At 36.9% G+C, this 27,292-nt stretch overlaps 2 protein-coding genes across 3 annotated transcripts; one reads left to right on the top strand and one right to left on the bottom strand.

The window, feature by feature from the left end:
* Window positions 1-1,900: 1,900 nt before the first annotated feature.
* On the bottom strand, window positions 1,901-8,590 carry LOC120535489 (protein phosphatase 1 regulatory subunit 3E). Its single transcript, XM_039763378.1, has one exon. The coding sequence runs from the start codon at window positions 8,373-8,375 to the stop codon at window positions 7,464-7,466; it is 912 nt and encodes a 303-aa protein (XP_039619312.1). The 5' UTR covers window positions 8,376-8,590; the 3' UTR covers window positions 1,901-7,463.
* si:ch73-103b9.2 (uncharacterized protein LOC100150067 homolog) lies at window positions 7,609-26,359 on the top strand. Of its 2 annotated transcripts, XM_039763377.1 has the most exons (4): window positions 7,609-7,681; window positions 13,078-13,404; window positions 23,351-23,506; window positions 24,847-26,359. In XM_039763377.1, exons 2-4 carry the CDS (start codon window positions 13,366-13,368, stop codon window positions 25,867-25,869), a joined length of 1,218 nt encoding a protein of 405 aa, XP_039619311.1. In that variant the 5' UTR covers window positions 7,609-7,681; window positions 13,078-13,365; the 3' UTR covers window positions 25,870-26,359. The 2 variants fall into 2 exon arrangements, with proteins under 2 accessions (XP_039619311.1, XP_039619310.1); XM_039763376.1 differs by lacking the exons at window positions 7,609-7,681; window positions 13,078-13,404 and adding an exon at window positions 18,387-18,599.
* The last annotated feature ends 933 nt before the right edge of the window (window positions 26,360-27,292 follow it).

Below are 27,292 nucleotides of genomic sequence, written 5' to 3'. Positions count from 1 at the left end.
CTTGTTCAATATGATACAACCAAACAAAAACACAACACACATATTGACTCTTTATTGACTCAATCACTGAGACATTTAATATATTTCTCTTTTACACTAGAAATTGAACAAATGAATTGATATTTCTTTTTTACACTAGAAAGTGAAAATAAAAACCAATCTAGATGTATTGCACATGACGACAGGTTATTGCACATGCACACAAAACACAAATTTATACCTAGACAAAGTCACAAAGCTAAGTGATGTGAATCAGAATACAGTACCTAAAATCATATCATAAGCAAGGCATAATGAAATCATTTTTCAAACAACCTCAATCATACTTTTGCATAGATAAAATATAGCTGTACAATCAAGTCTAAATGTACAACATTCTTCATTTCAAACACCCAGATATACAGTATTGTGAAAAAGCATTGGGAAAATGGAGTAAATGTAAGAGAAAATGCTGCATAATCAGAACCTTAAAGAAAAACAAACACAGATATTGTACAGACATTGGACCCAGTGTGCTACAAAAAACAGAATGCTTCCAATAAAAGCAAGATTTCCATAAGTTAAACATTTTGGTATATTGTTTGAGTTTGGCTGATCCTCACACATCGTCCTCTAAACATTTATATATTTCGACAATTTAGGATATTCTTTAATCCCACTCAACTCTAGTCATGAAGCAGAAATATATTAGCACCGAAATCCTGCCCAACTCCAAGCACTGTCACTTTTCAAAAGGCCTGCACATATAAATCCACAGAATTAAACACTGAAAGGCAAACCAGACACAGTATAGCAGTGTCAGACAGAAGGAACGTGAACTTCAAATTAAAATGGAAAGGCACTTCTTTCACAGAGTGGTTCTGTAGGTATGGACTAAGTATGGACTAGGCTACTGAGCAGTGTTGATGTGGAAGACACAGTGCTTCCAGTAAGGAAAGGCTGGACAAGATCCTCCAAACAAAATAACTTAAGTGGCTAGCATGTTTATCATGACATTATAAAAAAAACAGGACTTGCCTTCCATAACACTAAAATATTTTGACAGGTTTGCACCAAATTGCTCTTGGAATCGCTCTAAAACAGTGCACACTGACTGGCCTATCTGCAGTTCAGAAAAGTAGACACATTCCAGTAGTCACAGACGCTGGGCAGAGTAGTGCTTGCTATCCTCTCACCACTGGGTGAGGCAACTTCACTCCAAACTCTGGTATTATATATTCTGAACTGAAATCAACTGATAATGTTGAATAGGAAACGATTAACTGCTTATGGTCTTTAAAAAATTCAATTTTTTTTTTTTTTTTTAACATCTCTTCCTTTACAGATATGAATTTAAAAACCATACATGCAACTGCTCTAATGGTTGAGATACCATTTAAGGTCGGTGTGTCTTTTATTTCTGCCTTAATTGCATGCTAAAAGCTTACATGCAAAGTTTAATCTGTACCAATTGGTTTAAGGCCTTTCATGACCAGATTAAGCATTTTGTACAAAAGCCTTTTTCACTTCTTCATTCTAGTGGTACTCCAAGATTCAATTATAAATATCCCTGCATTTTCAGATATGGGTATATTAATTTTAACATCTTTACTGTAGTAAAAAATTGTTGGAATGTCAGTCAGTCATTTTCCAACCCGCTATAACCCAACACAGGGTCACGGGGGTCTGCTGGAGCCAATCCCAGCCAGCACAGGGCGCAAGGCAGGAACAAATCCCGGGCAGGGTGCCAGCCCACCGCAGGGCACACACACACACACACACACACTAGGGGCAATTTAGGATCACCAATGCACCTAACTTGCATGTCTTTGGACTGTGGGAGGAAACCCACGCAGACACGAGGAGAACATGCAAACTCCACGCAGGTAGGACCCAGGAAGCAAATCCGGGTCTCCTAACTGCGAGGCAGCAGTGCTACCACTACGCCACCATGCCACCCTCGTTGGAATGTTTAAAATCAAATATTTTTTGTCTCCTGATTGAGATGGCATTTGTAGCTTTCTTTTAATATGAAAATAGCCATATACGTTCAGCTAAACATTAGGATGATGAAAACAGATCCAACAGAAATATTACATTTGTAACATTTCACAACTAACTGACTCTGTCAAGCAAAACTATACAGTTATACTAAAGCACGTGGAAGAGGTCAACAGCATCAAAAGATGTGGAAGACTAAGTATGGCTGTATTTTCTTAGCTTAATATTTAAATGTTTTGCTACCACAGACACTTAAATGGCCTTATATTTTAAAACTTGTTTTAACATTGTCTCAAATAGTGGGACACCAAATAAAAGCACACAAATCAAAATACCAATCAAGCCCTGATCAGGAAATTGCTAAGCAGTGCAGAAGTAGGTCAGGTATGTTAACACGTGTTTGCTTTGAAATCGGAAGAGAGAGAGAGAGAGAGAGAGAGAGAGAGAAGCGAGGCTAGGGTCAGTCTTTCCTCCTTGACAAACCTAAATATAGAAAGGAATCAATAGTTTGTTCGGTCATGTATAGTAGGATGCCACAAACGCACAATTCCTCTTAAACAATGATGATTACTTAATGATTGTGTAGTCCACACTGTCACTTTCACATTAGTTGTTTTTTTTCTCACAATAAAGGTGAACATGCATGCATAAGGAAAACAACTGCTCACATCATGAAAGATAGCAACTTTATATTTAACATTGAAATACAATTTTGTGCAAGACTTATATTCACATTTCAGTTTTATCCTCAGCAAAAGCTGCATAATGAAGAAATGAATATTATATTTCAGATTGTATCTGGAACAATGAAAAGATGTTTTCATAAATATGAAGAATAAAACACATCAAATTTCATCAGGAATTACATTACTTCTTACTGAAAAGGTTTGATGGAGCCGTAAAATAGTACACATTTTTCACATCTCCAGATTGCAGTCCATTCTTCAAAAATCTCATATCATGTTCATACATATATACATACTAAATTCAATTGCTATTGCCATCAGAAGTTGAAAATGACACTTAAAAAATGAAGTTGAAAGAGCTAGTAATGACTCCTGGAATTAAAATGTTACAAAGCACAGAATGTGGCTAAATTATTGCACAGTGTCGGTCTGTAATATAACATATTTGCTATATCAACAATATTGACACAAAAAGCACGGCCATTACAGCATTCAGCAAGAAAAGCCTCCAGTAGTTGGACATATAAATTAAACACAAGAAATCTGAAAATTAAAGTTTGCAAAGGTAAACCATTTTTCAGGACATCTTATTTTTCCTGTGGCATTATAAATGACATTTCTGAATTGCTCACATACAATACAGTAGACTTATTCACAATAAGCAGACATTATCTGATCATTTTCTTAACAACAGAATCACGCCATTAATAATAACTAAAGCAGAGGATTGAAATGAATCCATAATAGGAAAAGCCAGACATTATACCTCAATCAAGGCAAATGCAGGTAGTTCTTTTAAACTCCTATTTGCATTATACTGTTCCTTACAACACAAAACAGACGTATATAACTGCCTTTCAGAGACCAGTATACAATTCATGACATGAACACCTGGATTAAAAGAGACTGCATAAGATAAGGGATCAATCACTACAAAATTAGTAAATTCTAAATTCATATTTAGAAAATATGGTAACAATTATTTCCTTGCAGCATTTCAAAAGTTATGAAACCCAATGAAATGTTTATTTTAATATTGTCACACAAGTGACCACCTATCTTCTCCAATGATGACTACATACCAGGAGACACATGAATAGCTAGAGTTTTACATTATTTGTCTAACTGGCTTGTGGAGCCCCTGATTCTTGGTTCAGGCCTTCAGTACTTCTACAAGATCTTCCTTTTCAACTTTAATGTAAGTCTGAAAACCCAGCATATTGAGGAATATGACTGAAGGAAGAGAGAAAGAAAACGGGCAGGACAAGTGCCTTGTTAAACTGTCGTATGTTTTCCTTTACTTGTCCCCCAATAGCCTATCCAGAACATCAAAAATAAGCGGGACCTTGCTGACTACCTAGCCCTTCTTTGCTGTCTGCTCACACAGTTCTGCTGTGTTTTACAAGTGGCAGATTCTACAAGATCTTCCAGTGTGTCCACATAAAAAACTAGATGCAGTGTATGAAAAAGGACTAATTAGTTATTAAACACATATATAATTTTCATGTATTACTACTCTAGAACATATTTTTTCTTCATTAATAACTGGCAGTTGTTAAATATTCTGCATGTATAAACCTACCTAGGATATTATTATAATAAAGCATCATTTTATTATCTTCAAGTGACCTTGGAAATGAGGCTCAGGTTTATGAATCATATCTCAGTATGTTTTCATGTGTATAAGTGAAGTCTTTTTTCAATCCAGTGTTATAACCTTAATTTTAAACACCTGCTTGTTTACATGGCCATGTGTTTCTAGCAGTATTGGAACAAACATTAAGAAAATACCCACACAAACTGCCCTGTCTGAGGGTTAGCTCTTGCATTGTGTCCAACACTGCTGGGACAGTCTCCAGCACTGTTAGATCCTAAATCAAATTAAGCAGGTTCTGGAAATGAATAGATATCCACACAAACATAGTAAGTCCTGAATGTTTAAGGCTGTTTGAATGTCACATGTTTAACAAATCTTGTGTAACAAGCAACATTTCTAGTATATGTTACGTTTAATTGATTAAGTAGGTAAACTTAGGAATCATGAATAAGTTGGGAAACAACAGGATGTTCCCACAACATAGCAGCAAATCCAATTGCATTGGAATTGTAAAACTTTAATAAATATCGAAATGCTATCCAACTTACTTTCAGTTGTAAATTTCTCAATAAAACGAGAATTTAGGGTACTCAGCAGTTTTACACCTCTACATACTATGACGGCATACAGAGATCAACATTGACTGATTATCATAAAGTACACCAAGTATACAGTTAACAATAACACATATTTAAAATACTTTAGTAACCAACATCAGATACAACTCAGTTTGAAGTGGGTTGATCTGAATTGCCTTTCTGTCCATTAACTGTTTAGTAATGTTTATCCGTTACTGATAAGATAATAAATGACTAAGAAATGTACAGAAGACAAGAGCTCCAAAAATTGCCACCACCAATTAACTTATGAATGATATTTAAACTGAATTTTTTGTAACTCTATCAGCTGTATAAAATAATGGACCATTATTGCATTCAAAGAAATATGTACAGTCAAAAAGTACAAAAGAAAAAAAATAACAGTAACCCAAAGCAATACCATTATATGCTCTGAAAAATATTAAAATGTTTGAAAAATATATACACTTAATTATTAATATAACTTTTTATTTAATAATAGTAAATCTCCATTATATATGCCATATGGAGCATGTGTTATTTCTAATGGAAAACAATTTCTTTTTTCAAGGAATTATATACAGTTATGTGCATTGTTTGTTAAACTGTACACTTTATTTTCTTAAGCTAACAAAAAAGGGTGTGATTCAATTGGAAATATTTTTTAAAAAACATACTCAACAAGGTGTTACAATGGCTTTTTATCTGGTATACTCTACATGAGTAAAGTCAGAAGTATATTAGCTCCTGCTAGCTGAACAATTACAGCAATAACCATAATAAATGAACATAATTATTCAATACATCTTTCAGCAATAAAGGCCACATTTGGTATGTTTGTCATTACTCTACAAAATTAAATATATTCTCTATTAACAAAGTAGCCTTTTGGTGTTGCTATAATGAAGCTTTAAAAATAAATACATTTAAATACATATTTGTTTTTCTGTATGTATCATATACCTGAAAATTCATACTTCCCACAAACACATTTCTAAAAATTAATGAACTAAAGAATTACATACTGTCATTATTACCTTGCAAATAGCCCTGTTGTCTATCACAACTAATAGTAGTTTAAACTATTTATTGTCACAAATCAAGATCTTCCAAAAATAATTCCTGTAATTAATCTCATTGTGTCATTTTGCATCTGATGGAAAACTATAAAATTATTAAGTAAAATAAGAATGACATTAAAAGGCCTAGTGGGAAGCAACCACTTCATATGCAGACAACTGCCTATATTTTTGGTTGATATAAACTACATACATTTGGCAAATAAAAAAAAAATATATATATATATATATATATATATAGCAGCGCATCCATTCAGTTCACAGAAAGTACAAACACAAACCACAGAGGACTGACTGCTTTATAAACGAGGTCTTTGCTTGGTGTGTTCTGAAGACAAACACACACTTCTGTTGTGGTAGTGTTATATTCAAGTACAGTATTCCTTGTTCTACATGCATTAATAATGATAATAGTAACAATAATGTTTTTGGTGCTGGTTTGCATTACATTCAGAAAGATGAGGCAGCTGCAACAGGACAAGTTTTTCTTTTTTTTTTGGATCTTGATGCCCGTGCTTTTCTGGGTTTTTATTATTTGAAATGCACATTTAAAACACTTCTGAATATTTGCAAAAGAGCCAATTAATTTAAAAATTACATTTAAGCCACACATTGCACAAGATCGTAAAAAAAAATACTTGTTAAATAAATGAAAGATAGATGTTGAAGAATATAAAAATGAAAACACTTCCATAACCAATAATTGCATTTTTTGCATTCAAACACCACAAACGTGAAAGACTTAGAGGTATACTAAAACAGACACATACACTTTACACATCCTTATAAATTGCACGGATATCATTTTAGACTGAAATCGAGCTGTTACACCAAATTCCAAAATAAACTGCACTGGATGCTGGCTTCTCAAACAAAAGGAGTTGAACAGATTCACGTCGATAAAAAAATTTGCAAGTAAACATTTACGTATACGCAAAACTAGCCAGTGAAGTGCTCCATTTTAAATGTTATAATAAATATTTATCAAGTCAAAAAATAAAATCCTAGGAGAAAAAAAATATATTTGAAATTACTGATAAAATTATTCATCCTCCTACCCAATTACAAATACATATGTATTAAGAACTGGGGTTTGTAGAACAAGCACACACAAATAAATACATTATTCTAAGGGAATTCTAAAAATATTCAGTGCTAAAAAATATAAGTCGTGATTCCCTCCTTCTATGTCTCCGACTGCGTGTGTCTTTAACCCAATGACCTTATATCATGGGCGCCATACTGGAGTCGGCTTTTCTGCGGCAGTAGTGCTTCAAGTAGAAAGTGTCCACACTTTACCATAGCTCGGATGCAGTCTGGTCCCGCCCCTTCTCCGTCACAGGTATAACGTAGAAGGGATCTACTAAACAATCGCAAGTTTAAATTAAATCAGCATTACTACACATTTGTCAAGTATTGGGCATCCCGTCTTATGACACACATTTAGTGCTATCGTTAAAATGGAAGTATGTAGCAAAAAAATGCCATTTGCAGTTGTCCCTTCTGACAGCCAAAAAAGGGAAAAAGACCGGTGAATCTGGGATCAGATGAAGTGAATCCACGCACTCTCCCATTCCTTCGGGGGCGACATCCTGAACCTGTGGCTCCTTACCTTGTAATTGCTGCCCCCGTTGTTGTCCCAGTACTCACTGCCCCCAACGCAGTACTTGATGGCGAACTGCATGGTACCCCCTGTTTCAATCAAAGTGGGAATGACCAATCTGAAGGCGAATTGATCCGTGTCGTCTTCACTGGAGTCCGGTACGTATGTAGCTGCCACGTCCACGAAGGACACCCAGTTGTTCAATGTGTAGCGCACCGTGACGCCTTTCTCGAAAGCCACATTCAGAACACGGATCAGTCCACTCAGGCAAAAGTCACTCGTTTCCACTTTCTCCAGGCACACATTCATGGTTCGCACCTGTTCTAGGAAATCGGACGACTGACACGGATTGGGGAACTGGGTCTCCAGAAAGGTAGATTGCGCGGGCACTCGGAAAAACATGTCCAGCTTATTCAGGTGGTTAGGCGGTGTTTCGCCTTGCAACCTGGCCATGACGTGGCGAGGAACCTCCGGGACATCGGCGTGACAAAAATGCTTTACCGAGATAAGCTCCAGTCCCAGCGAGTCTGCGAAGCGGACCTTCTTCTGGCTGGAAGGGCTCCGTGCCCTTGATATTTCAAGTTTAGCCCTTTCTGTCGGCGCCGGTAGAGACTTGGCTCTCCGTCTTAAAGTGGGGCTCTGGGGTTTGAAGACGGTCTCTCTTCCTCGGGGTCTCTCCTCAATTACTTGAATTTCCGGAACTTCTGGTGGTTCCTCCTTCTCAGATTCCCATTCTTCCTTCTTATCGGTCACCGTGCCTCCAAATAACACGGCCATGCAGCTGTAATTCCTTGGCAGACAGTTTCTCGGCGGCGGCATTGACACTGCTGAGTGCGCCGCGGCGTTGTCCATGAAAAGGAAGCACAAATCGGCGAGCGATTACGGCCACACTTGGACCTCAGCACATAGTGGCAAGCTGCGGCTAGGGGGACACTGCGCAATTCTGAGCCAATGTTGCTCGCTCCTGTCACTACGATCTGTAAAAGGCAACTGACGCATCGTGTGATGCAAGTGATCTACTCACAGGAAGCGTCTTCCTCCCGAAGGGAACCGAGCTCAGTCCTTTCACCTCCTCCTCCTCCTCCTCATCCTCCTGCTTTCTTTCATTTATCTTCAGAATGACGTGGAAATTTCGTCGTGCCCGTTAAAGATAAGACATAAAGAGTTGTGCAATAAAGATCCAGCTTGAGGCCGACATTTAAATAACATCCAATACCCTCAAGCCAATAATCAACTATTGTGCGTTTTTTACGTGTGCGGTTGATTTTCCGTGTTAAGATTTAATTGCTTGCTCTTTTATCGTTCAGTGGCGCCGACGCGATTATTGTTTCACATCAACTCAAATAGAAACGAAAACATCGATCGCTGCAGTAGAGTGTAGCTGACAATAAACAGAGCAAGCCGGTGAAAGTATTGCGGCCTTCAATGTTTTTCATATTCTGATAAAAAATAGTCAAAATACAATAACAGTTTACAATTTCATCAAAAGCAAAATAAACAGATCTTGAAACGTTATGAATTAAACAAATTGATTATTCAAGTAATTTTCCCCTTTATCATATCAGTGACAAATAGCTTATAAGAAAAACAATAATCGTTTTTATTACTGAGGTTTACCCCCATTAGTCTGGCCAGTGGCTGCACCGAACGCTTCCTTCACTTATTACAATCCTTTGAAACTTCTTCACAGTAAAAACTGTTCAACTGCAAGTTTTATTTTCTTGATGTATCCACCTGCTGTTTCTCCATTTCCTGAACCTGCTTAGTCGATTACAAGGAAGCTGGAACCTACCTCAGGCAACGCAGAGGCTAAGATTCATCCCTGAGCAGGCACTAGTATGAAGTTAGGACACGTTTGCAGCCAAGCATATACAGCTTCACCGATACATTTTTAAAAACACCAATAATGGTAATAAACACATCCTCAGGATGTTTAAGGAAACCAAAGTACACACACGTAGGACTTTAAACTGAATCTGACTCCTGGAAGAGTGAGACAGAAGAGTTAACCACTGCACGATCATGTCACTTTTTGTGTAACCATCCATCCACTTATTTGCTTAACTCTTTTGGTCTAATGTATGGTTGATCTAATGCTAGGTGCTAGTGCCACCGGCATTATGCACCAGTTCATTGCAGGGGGCACTCATACGTTCATACACACGTTCAATTCAGAGCTGCCATTTAACTTAAGATATATATCTTTGGAATATGGAGAAAATCAGAATGAACATGGGAAGAACTTGCCACTTTAAATATACTTGTCCGTCCAGAAATTGAACCTGCACTTTTGGAGCCATGTGGCATCAGCACTGACTACTGTGCTACCTTGTTTTAAAAGGAAGTAGAATGCATGTGGTTCAATACTGAACACAAATCTCTGCATTGTGCTGAAGTGGCCAAGTCCCTTCAAGTGATAAAGGTTGAGGGGCCATGTTTTTATAGCAGTGGTTCTCAATTTAAGTTCTGAGAATCAGAATCACGTTTATTTGCCATTACTTAATGTACAGGTAGCATAGTGTCTGTAGAGCTGCTTATAACATAACACTACACCTCATACAAATAACACAAATGATATAAGATAAACAACACACATTATAAACAGTTAATGAACAGTGCAATTACAATATAAAAGATGTGTGCAAATTAAAGTGTGTTTGTATAGTGTGAATGCACATGCTCAGACATACATATACTGTAAATACACACATTCATATTATTATGTTTCAGCCAGATTTCACTCTGACCGGGGTTCCATTTTTCTTATTTATGTCTGTTTTTGTTAATATCATTGATCGTTTAGATGCTATACAGTACATTTATGTGTCTTTTACTATGTGGCATGTGTTTTATTTGTGGTTCTCCAAAACACAGGGCCACCCACTCATCACCATCAAAATCCAATTCATTGAACACACTCATGGAGTTGGTGAGCTGAAATCATGATTATTGTGTGCTGTTGTGAATTACTGGATTTGGCATCTGTTCTTTGTTTGCTATGATTCTTTGGATTTGTGTTTTGGGACATTTACTACTGAATTGCCTACTTTAGGTTTCCTTCTTTGCATTTTGTGATACTTGGAGCTTTGATTATTACAGAGCATGTTTTCAGAAAATAAATCTTTTATATATAAAGATTATATGTTTACCCATTATGTTTGACAGTGTTGTCCAAATGGACATGTTGAGTTATTTTGGGACTTTTGTGCTTAGGAACCCCAAGTTCATGATATATACAGTATATGAGAGACCACATGAATAAGTGAGGAAAACAAGCTAAACTAATGGTTTGTGTGAGCTATGGCTCTGGGTAATAAACTGTTTAAGTGACTGTTAGTATTAGTTTTATTTGATCTAATGCATTTTACAGAGGGGAGTTTTTCAAACAAGTGATGATCTGGGTGAGATGAGTAAGTGCTGATCCTTTTGGCATGGTTTATAATACTAGATGCATACAGGTCTGTAACGAGAGAAGAGCACCGTCAATTATTTTCTCAGCAGACCTAACAACTTTCTGGAATTTATTTTTGGATTGAACTGTTCCTGAACCAAACCAGACCACAATGGAGAATCTGATGACACTTTCAATTATGGCTTTGTTGAATTGTACTAGGATGGTCTGGGAAATATTTAATTTAATTGGCATACAAAATACATTGGCTACTGAGTTTTCTTAGTGATGGAAGTGGAGTTAATGTCCTAGCTGAAACTGTAGAATCATTAATTTCTAGAGGAACGGGTTGTAACTGCTATTTACGAAAGAAATTTTTCATTTCCAATGTTTTGGTGGTACTGAGTACTAAGTTATTTGCAGTGCACCACAAAAAAAGATAAGTCACCTCCTTTCTATATAAAGTTTAATTTCCATTAGTAATTAGTCCAATGATAGTGTCATCATTGGCAAAATTAATGATATTTACTGAATGGTCAGTGGACCTGAAAAACCAAGCATGGCTGCAGGTTTTAATGCCAACCAGCATCTTCTTACAATTATAATAATTAACTCATATTTTAATTAAGCTATCTGATATTTCCCAGTTTCTATGTTTTGGTGTTATTCCAGAAATTACAAACTTGGGCTTGCTACATTTTTATTCATGTACGTACAGTATGTTATATTCATATAGATTAGCATTTTTTATATTGGTTTTAATATTTTCATTACTATAATCATGACTTTCATGCTGCTTTTCCATATTCTGGTGAATTAAGCCTTCATTTACTAATCAGCAAACTAGTTTGTGCGACAGTGATGCAGCTGCTACCTTTCAGCACTGGTCATTTGCCTTAGTGTCTACTCCTCTTGTACAGAACATGTAAGGGGGAAAAAACACTGCAGAATCAAGTTAGAAACTGTGTAACATTTAGGTACATTTGGGAACTTAACTGATTTAAAAATGAATGCATTTTACAGTTTTTAGTTACTTCATCACTGCGGTGGGCTGGTGCCCTGCTCAGGGTTTGTTTCCTGCCTTGAGTCCTGTGTTGGCTGGGATTGGCTCCAGCAGACCCCCGTGACCCTGTAGTTAGGATATAGCGGGTTGGATAATGGATGGATGGATGGATGGGTAGTTGCTTCATCAGTTAGTTATTATATTTTGCTTGTTACATACTTTTGTAACAGTAAAGTATACTGAAAAACACCAGCTATAATTTAAAGCAATTACATGCTTTAGTAGACTACATTTAATACATGCTTTTTAACAGTACTTTAAAATATCACATAGTTAGACACATAGCCCAGATAGGCTTCTGGTGGCTAAAAAGCTTTCATAGATTGCAGATTCCAATTCAGCTGTGGTAAAAATGGCATCAACCAATGCCCTATTGTTAGTTGTTGGATATGGAGTGTTTGTGGCTAATTGTAGTTCATAACATTTTAAAGTGTCCAATGGATAGTTAAAATGTCTGTTGAAATTTCAAATTGGCTGCTTTAGACCATGACAAAAAGAAGTTGAAGGGCTTTGCCAATAAATTATTGTGTTAGGGAGATACTGAATCATTATAATGAGTAGATAATGAAGCCATGAGTTTATTTTTAGTGTAACATAATGTCACACATATATATGTCATAGGAGCATTTCATTGAAGGGTGAGGGTGAAACTCAGTCGTTAACTACCTATACATCTTTTCCCCTAGTGTGGAGGAGAAAAACATGGATGAACCTTGATGCCACTTCCACTCTTTTTACGGGGGTCCCACCCCTTCTGGTTCAGACCTTATTTAAGAAAAGTATAAATTGGAAGTCAGTGTTCAGTTTGAGCCCTCTTCCCAATGAGGACAAACCTACATAACAAGACACTGTGTGGAACAAGTGCTTTAGTAATGGACCATATATCCTTCATTTTTTTGTTGCACCTTTTTTCATTATTTCCTGCAAGGAAGTTCTCATTATTAAACAGGGTTACTGTTCTGCCACTCCTCTTACAGTAAATAGCAAGTATTGTCATACATTTGTGCATAGGGGGCACCGTCATGGATCTGATAAGGAAAGCAGTACCACTATGGGGAGAGAGGGTGTTGCCGCTAACCACATTGTCTATGTCTCTGCAGGTCCAAAGGACAACAGTCAGAAAAAGTCTGATCACACCTCACAATCATTCCGAGACCTGACCCTACCAGGCCAAGGGATATAAAAAGAACCGCCTAACAGAAGTTGGAGTCTCTTGTTCTGGACTAACCTAGACACAAGCCAGGAAATGAGAGTGCTACAGAGACACACTTTATTGAAACAGCATTAGCACTGTTAATGACAGCGTCCAAATATTTATTGTTATTATTTTTACATTTGGTCTCTAAGCGAGAAGTACCAGCTTGGTCCCCCAACCTTTGACCTTGCATATGTCCCTCTTTCAGCATTATAACAACGACAAAATACAGGTAAACATTTAAAGCTATGGCAAAAAATGAATTTTTTTTTTGAGGTAAACATTTAAAGCTACTGCAAAAAAAAAGTATTTTTATTATTTTTTTTAGTGTAACTATGATTTTCTGAAGGCCAAATAAGAATAAAAAAAGACAAGCTAATTAAATAATGAGATCAATTAGTGTTCACAAATTGTGGAACTGGCTGTAACAGGTTTGTTCACCTTTAGCTGCTCAGGCTGTAGAATATCCATGAAGTGTTGAGGACTGGCTGTCCAGGCTGTATCAATGTGAGCATTCAACCTGTTATGTCACCAACCTTTCAACTATTGCTGTGTTCGCATACTACGGAAATTATCAGAGTTACCACTTATCATTGTATTCCTGTAATCTTCCAACTTGCATTCTGTTCAGTGATGTGCGGTCACAGTGAAAGATAAGCTCAGTTTTTCATAAAAATAAAACACAAACCAAATGCACTAAACATTTGGCTCATTTATCCAAACAAAATTTGACCACAAAAATGCCACTTCTGATTGACCTGGTTATTCTTTTTTTTGTTTTATGTTACTGAATGAGGTGAAAAGTCAATGTTACATTGCAACTCAGCTAATTTGTATTTTATGAGTTCTCCTGCCAGGCACTTCCACTTCAAAGGGTATTCACCATGAAATGTCCTGCTGAGGAGCTCAGATTTTCCATCTAGCCATAGTATTTGAATGCAGCTCATGACCAGCTGGAAATGGACCAGGCAGGAGTATCATAATAAGTGATCATATCAGTGGTCAGAGCTAGATGCCTTCAGAACAGTGCATACAGGCTTTAGGCTTTTACTTCAACTACGTATTTACATGAAATAACTTTCATACAGAAGAACTGGACTCATTTTTGTTTAATGTGTGGATTTCCATTCATTCAATCCATTCAGAGAACTAAATAATACATTTTATTTATAAAGCACCTTTCCCATGCTCAAGGTGCTTCACGTTTCACAGAGTCTCATAAAAAAACAGCAGGTATATGTAACATTGGATACAGATATTTCTTAAATAGAACATTAAACAGATAGATACTGGATATACAAGGGCATTAAACAGAATAAAAGACAATAAACCAGAGTAAAATACCAAATGCAATACTAAAAGAAAGCCTGGCAAATAACATAATTGTGATATAACATACACACACAAATTATACTGAGCATCTGGACAGAGCATGGTCCCAAAGAATTTGGATATTCTGTATTGCTATCTTCTAGGTCTACAGAAGCAGTAACAGGAACAGACCCCAGTTTACTGTCCCAACACTACTGAGACACTAAGGTAGCCAATTAGGTGGCAAGTATGTAATCAAACCTCCCCACCCACTCATCCTTCTAGCAATGCATGCAATAGGCTCACATAGTCTACCTCTTCAAAGATTAACACACCTTTATAATCTCCAAAGATTTAAAATCCTTTCCTTAATCATGACAATGCCTCTTTAGCATCACAGTATCCATGGCAACTTCTCCTCCATTAAGATTTGGGCAAGTTCCAGAATCAGTCCATGGAGACAAGAATATTCCTGTTCAAGTCTTTGTTTAAGGAGAAGGGTCCCTTTAAATCTTCCCACATAAATAAGAAAGGTAATATGTTTGCTGCCAATATTGCAACTACTGTGGTGTTGGCACAGATATGAACTATTTCACTTTAAGACAAATACAGTATATCTCATTTTTTTATCATGTCATGCTGACAACCCAGCCTTGCTGGTATGAGAAGTGAGATGATAGATTTGAATTGTTGGAAATACAAAACTAGAATGGGTAACATCTGTCCAGTATTTCCCAAACTTCCAGTGAAAGTGATCTAACGTTGAAATGTCTATGAAATATAAAAACAGATCAAATTAACTTTACTTCCCCTGAAGTTGACCGTTGTCATGGTTAACAGCAGGGAGGCTGAACTGTAAAACAAATAATCTGTCAATATTCTGTATGAAAACTAAATCAATACTGACACAGCAATGACTAAAGCTGTCCAGAGAAAACACACTAGCTGAAACAAGCTTCATAAAGCTGTTAGTGCAGGTGATCTGATGATGTGTAATGCTTTTCTAAATGCCTGCCTGCTGTGTAACTGTCTAAATGTCTATAGGATGCATTTAGAGACTGTAGATTTATCTACCCACATGTCTACCCACACACTAGAAACTGGAGCACAGCAAGAGCTGATCCTTGAGAGGATGCCAGTCCACCACAGGGCCAATTAAGTCTCTCTGATTAACCTAACATGCATGTTATTATGATGTGGGCATACAGAAAACGTTTACACATCAAGTTGGTTTGAAATTGAACCCAGATCTTTAGAGTGGTTAGGCGGCACTGCTAACTGAATAGCAGATTTTTATCTTTTATAAAGATTTATCTGCCAGTGATAATTGCTTCACAAAATATAATTTAATTTGGACTTTTCCTAGGAAAGCAGCTTTTCTACACACACTATAATTTATAAAGGTGTCTGTTTTTTGGATTTTTTAAGGTACTCCATCCATCCATCCATCCATCCATCCTCTTCCGCTTATCTGGGGTCGGGTTGCGGGGGCAGCAGCTTAAGTAGAGAGGCCCAGACTTGCCTCTCCCTGGCCACTTCTTCCAGCTCTTCCGGGAGAATCCCAAGGCGTTCCCAGGCCAGTCAGGAGACATAGTCCCTCCAGCGTGTCCTGGGTCTTCCCCAGGGGCCTCCTCCCGGTTGGACGTGCCCGGAACACCTCACCAGGGAGGCGTCCAGGAGGCATCCTGATCAGATGCCCGAGCCACCTCACCTGACTCCTCTCGATGCGGAGGAGTAGCGGCTCTACTCTGAGACCCTCCCGGATGACTGAGCTTCTCACCCTATCTTTAAGGGAAAGCCCAGACACCCTGCGGGGGAAAATTTAAGGTACTGCAAGCCACAATTCATATGCAGTGCTCTATATTAAATTATTTAGAAAAAGTAATAGACTTCTGCAAATCCACAAATAAATATTATTCCATTAATAGGGGGCAATTATATTTTCTCTTTTGGAGAATCTTGCGTTCTGATTAATAGTAATAAACATGTAAACCTTAAAAGCAGAAACATATTTGTTAAATAAAACGAAGTAAAAAAATCCCAACCTTACAGATGGTTGAATGGAGTTTGCATGTTCTCCCCATACTCTTGTGTGTTTTTCTTTTTTTAGACTAGACAGGCATACAAGACCACAAGATCACCCCCACCCTACCCAGAAAGGGGTGAGTTAGGGTTGATTTCACCCTACAGTATTTTTAGTCGACCAATGAGAAACGTGTACCAAGTTTCATGAAAATCACTCCTGCGGAAGTGATGCTGGAACCTACATACATACACACACACATATATTGACTTTTATACAATATATAATAGGGGGCGCCACCCCCTGCTCGCTTCGCTCTCCCACCCACAGGTTTGGTTTACCGGATAAACAATTTAAAGAGAAGTTATTTTCATGGGAATTTTTACATATGCATTATTTTCACTTTTACTGTAAAACTTTTGTAAAAACAATATTTATCCTTTATTTCCTCCCCTGGGCATGGTTAAATCTGTGCAGTCCTGCCAATGGAAAACAACACATAAAACAATTGTATAGTGAAAAAAAAAAAAAAAATATATATATATATATATATATATATATATATATATATATATATATAATATTTTGGGTGGAGTGCAACTCTCTGATGTAAACCTAGAAAATGCAGATTTGAGATGAAATGGATGGAAGAACACAGCAGTTGCAAAAAATTAGAGTGATATGATACAATCAATCTGTCAATCATTCAGTCCTTGAAAAACGTGTGAATGAATTTTAAGAATACATGTACCTTCTGCAGTTCACTGAGGCCGCATGTCTCCTCACATCTCCGCAGTCTTTATTTTGAGTCCTGCTCCGATTGCATACTGCTTTTAGTTTAAATGTTCTGCCGGAATCTGTTTATATGCATCTTAAGTCAAATGACAACTCTAAACTGGTCCTGTTTGGACTTTGTGATGGGTCGCCACCTTGTAAAGAATTTCTTTCTATCTTGTGCTGAATGCTGTTGGACAGGCTCATGATTGATAATGGAATGACAGATGGATAATGCATTTCTTTGATGGTTATCTGGAATTCGTATTGAGATCAGATGTGGACTGATCAGTGCACTTCGGGCTGCAATAGGGCTAAATCAGTGTTTTGGTCAAACCCGTGGCAAACAGCCTTCCTGTGTGGTCGTTGTAAATTCCTAGACACATTTCTTATTAAATAAAGAGAAAAACTTTACAGAAGATGTCTATTGGGCGGCCTGAAATAACTCCAGTACTGAGGACAATTATTTCTACTGCAAGATTAATGGTCTCCATTTTTTATACAGTACTGTGTAACTGTAACGTTTAAAAGCATTACGTTATGAACTTTCCAAAGGCGGATGAAGTGACTGTCAGAGGGGCGATCCGGGTGATAAAATAATTACAAAAGCCCCTAAGGGTTAACAGAACTGCATTCTTTTTTCACTCAGCTCTACTACAGTGGTCTTAGTGGCCGAGTTTTAAGTACTGCTGACAAGTGATTATATAAACGCATGTGTGGGAAGCGCGGTTCTAAATGCAACCAGCAAGCTCTTTAAACGACCATTACAAAAAAAGGATTTTCTGCTATGCATTATGTGCTGCCAACACAAAATTTACAATAAACTGAAACTCAAGTGAAGCAAGTGAACCCCATTTTACTACTGGACTTTCTAAACAAAAAATCGAATTTCTAAACGAGACGAGCAGGTGTATAATTTAAAAGCTCGGTCCTACTCTCCATAAGCCTTCAGACACAACTTCATTCTGTTGACAAATAATGTGCAAAGGATAAAAGTGAGTTTTCTTTTGTGTGACGCACCAAGTTCGAGAGTCAGCGTCGCAGCCTCCTACCTGACAGCTTACTACACGAGCAGAAAGCGCGCGCTCGAACAGCTCGGCATTTCCTGTCACGACACGCCCTACTCTTAGAGACGGTCTCCATGGCAACCATCCAAACAGAGGGAGGCTATACCAAGCAGGTCTAATCCAAGCGCGGTCTGTCGCGCTGCCTAAACAGAGAAGATTAATAATTAAGCTACACCGATTTAGAACAGCGATCGAATGTAAATGTATTTCAGGTCAGGGGTGTATACGGATGACTCTTCAGGATCCTCGACGGTAAGCTACGCTTTAGTGCTTTATCACCATACCGCTTAGTATTTCTTGGAAGCCAGCGTGGAATTCAGCTTGTATACTCTTGTTTTGTAATGCATTTATTTTTAAAGAAAATAAAACACATATGTCTTCATTTTTAAATTACAGTGAATTTCAAAACCTAAATCCCGTAGATCTGTATGACTGCCACGTGTCTGTGGTAGAATGAACAGCGGAACTTTCCGTGTGTCTGGCAGGTTATTTATATAAAGTTATTGGCTATTATGAAGTGCATGCTGGGAGTTGAAGTCGATAAAAGAGTGTGCCGCACCACTTGTCTCATATTTTGTGGATGGCTGCATCAAAGAAAATGAGGACGCCGGGTTGTCCCACGAGTAGTAAAAAACACATGGCTTTGTAATTTTTTGTTTGGGACATCTTTATTTGGATAAATAATAATAAAAAAAATCTTCATGAAAATAAGTAACATAATTATTACAAACATAGACGCTCCGTGTAGTAAGTACAATATTAATGTATTTTTTTTATTTGTCTGCCTGTTCACAGCCAAAATTAAAAAGTTTAAAAATCAGAGTTGGTTGGGTTAAAGTAAAATTTTACTTCACAGACGTGTTAATGCGGCTGCAATATGTGTTATTTTTGATAATTATTTTTGTGATTTTCATTACTGAAACTGTATTATCAGAAAGAAAAAATGTACAGCTATTTCAATAAAAATGTTATTAAGCTGAAGTCTTTCACAAACTGCTAAGCTAATTATTTTTTCATTTGTTAGCTTTGTTCATTTTATTGCATTCCAATGAGGGTGTAAGGAATAATTTATAAGTCTCTCCTTTGAAAGCTGCTGTAATATAGTCTGTCAGTATCAGCTGAATTAATAAAACAGAAAGAAACCTACAATTGTCAATCCCTGTTAAAGGTAGCTGCGGCTGAGGCTTTCTTTGATTTTTCCACACCTGAGTTCCTCTAACATTACAAAGATATAAAAATTTTAGGTTGATTGGAAACTGTAAATTGACATATTATGAGTGAGTACATGATTGTGCCCTTTGATTAAATGATTTCCATTCCAGTAATGATTTCCTTTCCAGTGTTGTCTTATGCCTTAGGTTCTGTAGGAATAAGTTCTGACTCCCTGTGACAATATAATTAAAGAAGTAGGTGTGAAAAATGTATAGATGGATATATATGCATTAATACTTGTAAACTTGGATCATTGTTGAGATAGTGCTAGACATTTTCTTCATTTCCAAGCTTTGCTACCACTCTTGATATACTGTATTTATTTTTAAGTAATGTTCATTTCCTGAATTGGTTACTGTTGGTGTGTAGTAGTCATCGTGCTCAAGTTAATTTTGTTTGGGTACTTTAATTCCATTCCACATGCTTGAACTGTCACATGTAAATTGTACCACTATCAATGGTCAGTTGGCTCCTTACTATGTACTTAATGCCACCAGAAAAGGGCCAAAATCTCAGCAGACCATAATGTAAGAAGTGAGGTAAAAAATTAATCAGTATTTTTTGATTAATTATATTTCACATTTCCCTTGACCCCCATGTATTCACATTTTTGAAAAAAAAGTGTATCTTAAATATCATCTTTACCTATGATTTATGTATGTGGAAATCTACAGGGTGGTCCAGATCTAATTATGCAGATTCAGATCATCTGGATGACTTTGATTTATGCGGGGACGATTTCAATTCAGCGCAAAGACGATTCTTAATGTCATCAGTTTGCCCACTTCTTGATGGTCCGGGATTTTTTGGGTGATTTTGTATGTAATAAACTTAATAAGTTATAACGTAATGAAAATTGCATAATTAGATCTGGACCACCCTATATGGAAGTTACTAACTATATTGTGTTAGTTTGCAAAAGAAAGTTGTTGTTTTGCAATTTTGCCTGCTGCTGCTGGTAACATCATGCTCATATCATCACGTGTGTTTCGGTCTTAGAGACCACATAAAAAGGAAAGATGTAAATTCACTTGTGATTGTGCCAATGAAAACACATGCCGAGGTGGTGAGAAATGAACAGCAGTATATGCTGTGCTGACCCAATAAATGCAACTGAGGATCAAACCTCTTAACGTACAGTTAGGGGCATCCACTCTATGCACCCCCTTTCCAAGCATGATGTAGACGCTGGATGCACATTTCATATTTTTATGTATTCTAGGCTAAATTATACCCGGATACAATGCAAACAGAAAAGGAATTATAGTGTTAAGTGTAAAACAAAGTCAATATTTTCAATGAAAGCCCTTATTCACACATATCTCATAAGGCACCTATTTCATTTAAGCAGGTATTCCAAAGTGTTCAAAATCAATGAGAAAGGTGTGGTAAAACACACTAGTACTAGGGGCAGCTTTATACTGTGCTAAGTGATTTAGGACATGATGAAAATTGTTTTTAATTTAAGGAAATAATTGTACAACAAAGGTTCACATTTTTTTCTTGTCCACTCTGTACAATGCTGGAAAATATGCTGACACATGATGCTGCCAGCCAGTTGCCAGTTTCTTTTGTTATTATATTGTGTTAATAAATAAAGTGGAAATTGAGATGCATCAAGAATCCCTTTGTAATGGCATTGATCATTATGTGCCTAGTGATTCCCATCCCTACTATGTTAAGTAAGAAATACTGGAGTTGTTTTATGGATATATATGTGATGAGTGTACTTTGAGTCATAAAACATGTTTCTTTGTGTGTATTGTTGCTGCTTTATTTGTTAATGTTAACTGTCACATAATTAATGTCCAAATTAGTGACAAGAGGCCTGATAGGTTACTTGAGCAACTGTACAGCTTTTTTACAAGAACACTGTCTGCTTGGTCATGAGCCTAATAAGAAGGTATAGTTTAGGATACTAAATAAATGACTGCTTGAGATAGTTATAAAAATGGGACTTGATCAGTATAGTTTAGGATACTATATGAATGTCTGCTTATGATAGTTATAAAGATAGGACTAGATCATCTTTTGATCTTTGGCTGCAGGGCCAGAACTATCCTTACATAAGATAGTAAGAAGCAGTTTAATTGTATTTAGTTTCCAAATACTCCTAATTCCCGAAAAGGTGGTTAACTGGGGAATTCTTTTTTTTAATCTCTTTTACTTCTCATTGGATAAGGCCTCTCCAGGCCCAGTATAAAACAACACTAGCAAATTTAAGAAATGAGTAAAGAAGGTAATGTACAACAGCAGCATTTATTTATACAGCACATTTTCAAACAACAATGTAGCTCGAAGTTCTTTATAAGATAACAAAGAAAAATTTAGAAGAAAAGAAAAATAATTAAGATTAAGAAATAATATTAAAGAATAAGTAACAGCAAAATGAGGTAAGGCCAGATGGCTGGGAGGACAGAAAAAAAGCTCCATTTAGGCTGGAGAGAAAAATCAAAATCTGCAGTGGTGCCAAGGCCAAAAGACCGCCCAGACCCCATTGGGCATTCTACCTAACATAAATGTTTCTGAACCAGGCCTCTTTGTTTTCATGTATCACATGATGAAGTTGGTGTAGTGGAATGCTGAGACACCCGCCTTCATCTGATCTCAGGGGGTTGCATGGCACCTTGATTAGGTGCTGGAGGTGCAGATTGCCACCACAAAAGACAGCAGAGAATAGTGGGTATTAGAACAGATGTGGATCCCCGAAGAATATGATAACTCTATACACATATATTCTACAAGGAATACAACTGTAATGTAACTATGAAAAAGCCAAATTAAATAATGGGTTTTTAGCACTTTTTAAAAAATGCTTCACAATATTAGCCTAGCAAATTTCTGTAGGTAAAGTATTCCAAATTTTAGGTGCATAACAACAAAATGCCTCCTCATTGCTTCTTTTAAGTTTGGCTCTTGGCTCATTTGAAGATCTAAGGGTTATGTCTTGGAGTTCAGGGGAACAGGCATTTCACAATATAGGAAGGGGCAAGATTATTTAAGGCTTTATAAACCATTAGTCATATTTTAAAGTCAATTCTGTATGACATGGGTAACCTGTTTAACAATGCTAAAACAGGTGAGATGTGCTCAGATTTTCTTTTTCTACCAAAGATTCTGGCTGCTGCCTTCTGCACTACTTGCAAACAATTGATTTCTTTCTCAGGTAATCCTGTTAGGAGTGCTTTACAGTAATCTAGTCATCTAAAAACAAAAGCATTAACTAATTTTTCAGCGTCTTGTAAAGTTATAAGTTATATAACGTTTGTTATATTCCTTAAGTAAAAAAATGCAGTTCTCGTAATCTGGTTAATATGCGATTTAAAGTGAAGCACAGAGTCATTGATTACCCCCAAATTCTTTACCTCCACCTTGGTTTTTAAACCTGTAGGATCAAGTTTATTTCTAATGCCCTCACTATATGCATGTTTGCCAATCACTAGGATTTTCCTTATTTAATTTGGAAAGTTTCTGCTCATCCAATCAGAAATACTGTTAAGACATTGGATCAGAGAGCCAAGAGCATCAGAGTCATCAGGCACTATGGATAAATAAAGTTGTGTGTCATCTGCATAGCTGTGGTAGCTCACCTTGTTCTTTGAGATAATCTGACCTAATCCAAGATTGAAAATAGCAGAGGACCCAGTACAGATGTAGTAGTTTACCAGGGTTTAGTGATATTATTCTGTGTAATTAATTAAAAAATAAGAACTTCTCAGAATTGCATAAAAAAGTGTTTTAGTGTTCTGTCATTTCCATCTATTTATGTGTGCATTCATTTAATGTCACAGAATACAATGGATGAAAGGCTTGACGAGAACTCAGATGATGATGATGAGAGTGGAATATGCCATGCAGCCGAAAAATACGTTGAAGTACTTTTAAACATCAGTCAGGAAACAAGAAGCCCATCTCACAATGTGTTTCACTTAGGTTGGGAAGATGCGGTAAGGTGTTACCAAATATATTTTAATGGTCTGTTGCATGTTTAAAATATGTGATTCCACTGCTTTTTGAATTATTGTTTTCTAGTGTGTTTGTAAATATACAGCTCTATTATAAAATAAAATGTTTGTTTCTTGGAGGTATCAAATAGTATGAAGATTTTTAGACTGTAGGACTATTCTCAATATTAATAAAAATAAATATAATATTTGTTGAAAACACATGAAAAGAAGCTTCATATTTTAGTTAAAGTGAAAATATTATTAAAGTCACATTTTTTTGCTGGAGCCTATCGCAGCTACCAAATGGCACAAGGCAAGAACAAACTCCGGACAGGACACCAATCTATTGCAAGGTGAAAAACAAGTAATAAGTAATAAGGAACAGTAAAGTGGCCCTTTACTGTGCCTCTAGCTATTGCAAAAAGATGCATGAAACATTTGCAAGAAATATTTTTAGGTGTTGTCACAAACTCCACACAGAGCCATAGCAAGGTTTGGGGCAGCCACCCGTATAATTGATATCCTGGCTGCAAATTGCAAATAAATGATAGCATCGATGTGCACAAACAGGAGTCCAAAACAGAACTGAGGGAATCGGGGGGAAAGGTGGAGTCTTTTAAAGGGGAGGACAGGAAGTGATATCAAAGGGGTCAGGATCATAATGGTCTTCAGCCATAGGTTTGAGCCCGGACGTGACATCCAAGGGGCCAGAGGCAACAAGGTCTTCCTTCATAGACTCGGACCCGGAAGTGATGTCAACAGGGCAAGGTGGAATCTCCCGTGAATGGTCTGCAGGAAAGTGAGAAAAAGAATCAGTGCACTCTGCCACTTCCCAGTCTGATTCGGAATTGTTCTTACTCAAGCCCTTTGGCTGTCTCTCATGTGCAAGTGTGTGACAGTGTATTCACATTTTAGGTTATTGGAGTACCAATATTCAGTTGACCGACCATACTTTAGTGATTATTTGGTTGTTTCGGTCAAAATCTGGACTGCATAAATTTCTGCAATCCTGTTCATGAGCCATTCAAAAGTCAGACTGAATGCCACATGAGCGGGACGTACAGAATACAATATAGTAACAGAGCTTGTAATATCAGCCCTCATAAGAATTAGACAAGACATAAAGGACCATCAGAACTGGCATGCCCAGCTGCATCCAAAACAAAATTTCTCCATACTGTATTTATTTTAATCTGTTGAACATAATGTGTTTGAACTTCATCTGTGGTTTGGTCTTTATTTAAAGTGGTTTGTTAATGATACCATAGTCCATGATTTTATTTTAGTTTTCTTGATTATATTGTATTTGTCTTTGCAATTAGCTGTCATTTTTTTTACAGATTGAAGGATGGGGAAGGCCAACTAGGTCTGCTAGTGCTGCCACTCAGAAAAAAAATATAAAAACAAAGCCAACTGATTATGAATATCACTGTGTGCTTTGTTTAAAACCAATGCAATTTCCAGAATGTCCTGATCTACAGAAAGTAGACTGCACTCAAGGTGAAAAGAAACGAGTGGAGAGTCCTCCAGCTAGGTGCAATTCAGCTTCTAAAAAAGAAACATGCAGTATCAAAACAAATACAATGCAGGCTTCTCAGCCACCCGGTAAACACGAAAAAAACCAGCCTGTAATCTGCAAGGAAAAATCTGAAGAAGCTGACTGTTGTGTTTTAAAGGAATCCCAGTATATTCGGAATGAAAGACCTGCACAGTGTTTATCTACTAGAGACAATGTACCCCATGAAAGTTTAGCAGCCAACAGTTTAGCGGTCTTACCACCTATAAAACAAGCTATCTCAACTGATGTAAGAAGTCCTACTACTCCTGTAAGAGAAAATGAGATAATCTTTATAGATTCTGGAAATAAGATGGGAAATATGGAATCTGATAAAATACACAAAGAATCTTCAGAGGTTAAAGCTGTAGAAGGCAATGATGAAGTTACAACATTATCACCTCTAAACCTCAATAAACCTCAAAGTACAGAATTTTCATCCCATTCTTTCATTCCAAATCAGCACATGCAGTCCAACACTGCAGAACTGTGGCACTGGCAGTCTCCACTACTTGATGCAAAAGATGCAGTGACTGCTTACAGGATTCCGACCTCCAAGAAGACGGACAGCTCACATAATCCTACCAAGGTGCTACATCAGCGAGGTGTGCACGTTTCTGGAAATAACATGAAACAGGAGGGAGTGAGGAAGATGACTTTTCAGAAAAATAGTCAAAACCAGCTGTTATTGACAGGAAATAAGAGTAAGAACACCAGTAGAGGATCAGATTTACCAACACAACCTACGCTTCCCATGCTTGCTGGTACCAGGGTTCCAATACCCACATCACCTTACAGACTTTTTTAAACTTCTACAGGGGTCACTTGCTCTTCTGTACCAGATACACTTAAAATTTAGAACATGGTAGATAGACTGTTCCTTGTTAACAACGCAGAAATGGATAACAAGTAGCAGCTAAATGCTTGCCACACATTAATTGGTCTTCTGTTTATAAACTTTCTCCAAAATTAGATATCATGGCGTCCTTTTCCTTTAGCTGGCCCTGGTGGTGAACGAAGGCCTATGTGCAACTTATCTTCAGGTAGTCTATTAGTAAATCCTATAATTAAATTTACTAAAGTGTCCTAAAATCTATTGATGGGTTCTGCAGCAGTAAAAAACTAAACCCAGGCAAATAAAATGTAAACTTGTAAAGGGCTTTAATACGTCCATTTTTATTTCTGCTACCCATCCTCCAACTGTCAGCCTATCCAATTGTTTGTGCATTCATTCCATTCTATGTTGGGCTAACCTGCTTTAAACTAATATTAGGTTGGCTTAGAATTAATTAGTTTAATTTGCCCTTTTATCACTCATATGTTCATTAATAATAACTCCTTATATTCTAGATGAATTAAAAAAAAAACTCAATCTTGAAAGAGAACATGATAGGAATTCAAGTGAAACAAATACAAGATAAACACTATTTATTCAGTGCACATGTAGAATATAATTCGTAAGGACATTTAACAATTTAAATTTTATTGATCAGATACTTGCTGTATCAGCAAAGGGAATCCAATGCATTGCATTTTGCTTACTGAATTCGTTTATGCGGTTAATTTTAATGTGAATTTGATCAGTTAAATGCATAGACTGAATCTGTTTTATAAATTGTTTTATAATCATGCTTATCAAGGAGGGACACATTTAAAACAAGTAATCAACTATTTTATATATGTGGGGTATTAACAAATATAATTTCATGTATTAGACATAAAATTCTGATTGTTAATATTTTTCCTGAGTGGCAAGGTGGTATAGTCCTCTCAGAGCACCAGGAGAATTGGCTCACATCCTGGCTGGCTCTCTGTCTGGTCTCCATGAGTGTGCATTGGTGTTTCTCTGGATTCTCTGGTTTTCTTTCAAAGAAGTGCATGTTTGATTGTTGATTCTATACTGGCCTGGTTTGAGTACCTCCTGCAGTGAACTCATAAGATCCTGACTTGCATCCAATTCCTCTTTAAGCTCCAATAATTGGAGAAAATGGGTTTGAAACAGAATAGATGGATATTTTAAATCTTTGAATAATTTATTGTAGCTATATGCATCAGTATTTTCCTAACTTCATGTTTGTCATGTATACACTGTGCAAGAGATTCTTACTTGCATATCTCCTACAGACTAGCGACAATGTTTTGAATGTAAAAGTAAAAAAGAGGACAGGTCATTCCACAGTGTGGGTCAAATTAATCTAATGTCTCCAAACTGTCTTGATGTAGATGCACAT

Source organism: Polypterus senegalus, chromosome 9 (genome assembly GCF_016835505.1).
Source record: "Polypterus senegalus isolate Bchr_013 chromosome 9, ASM1683550v1, whole genome shotgun sequence".
In the NCBI taxonomy this organism is placed as follows: Eukaryota; Metazoa; Chordata; class Cladistia; order Polypteriformes; family Polypteridae; genus Polypterus; species Polypterus senegalus.
Note: the sequence above shows the minus strand (reverse complement) of the source record. Positions and strands in the feature narration are given on the sequence as shown.

What these genes read in the sequence shown, in the direction of transcription:
- LOC120535489 (XM_039763378.1), bottom strand. Translation starts at nt 8,375, where the DNA reads ATGGACAACGCCGCGGCGCACTCAGCAGTGTCAATGCCGCCGCCGAGA.
- si:ch73-103b9.2 (XM_039763376.1), top strand. Translation starts at nt 18,549, where the DNA reads ATGTATTTCAGGTCAGGGGTGTATACGGATGACTCTTCAGGATCCTCG. An exon ending in ACTCTTCAGGATCCTCGACG is followed by an intron (nt 18,600 to 23,350) that starts GTAAGCTACGCT and finishes TTAATGTCACAG; the next exon opens with AATACAATGGATGAAAGGCT. An exon ending in ACTTAGGTTGGGAAGATGCG is followed by an intron (nt 23,507 to 24,846) that starts GTAAGGTGTTAC and finishes TTTTTTTTACAG; the next exon opens with ATTGAAGGATGGGGAAGGCC.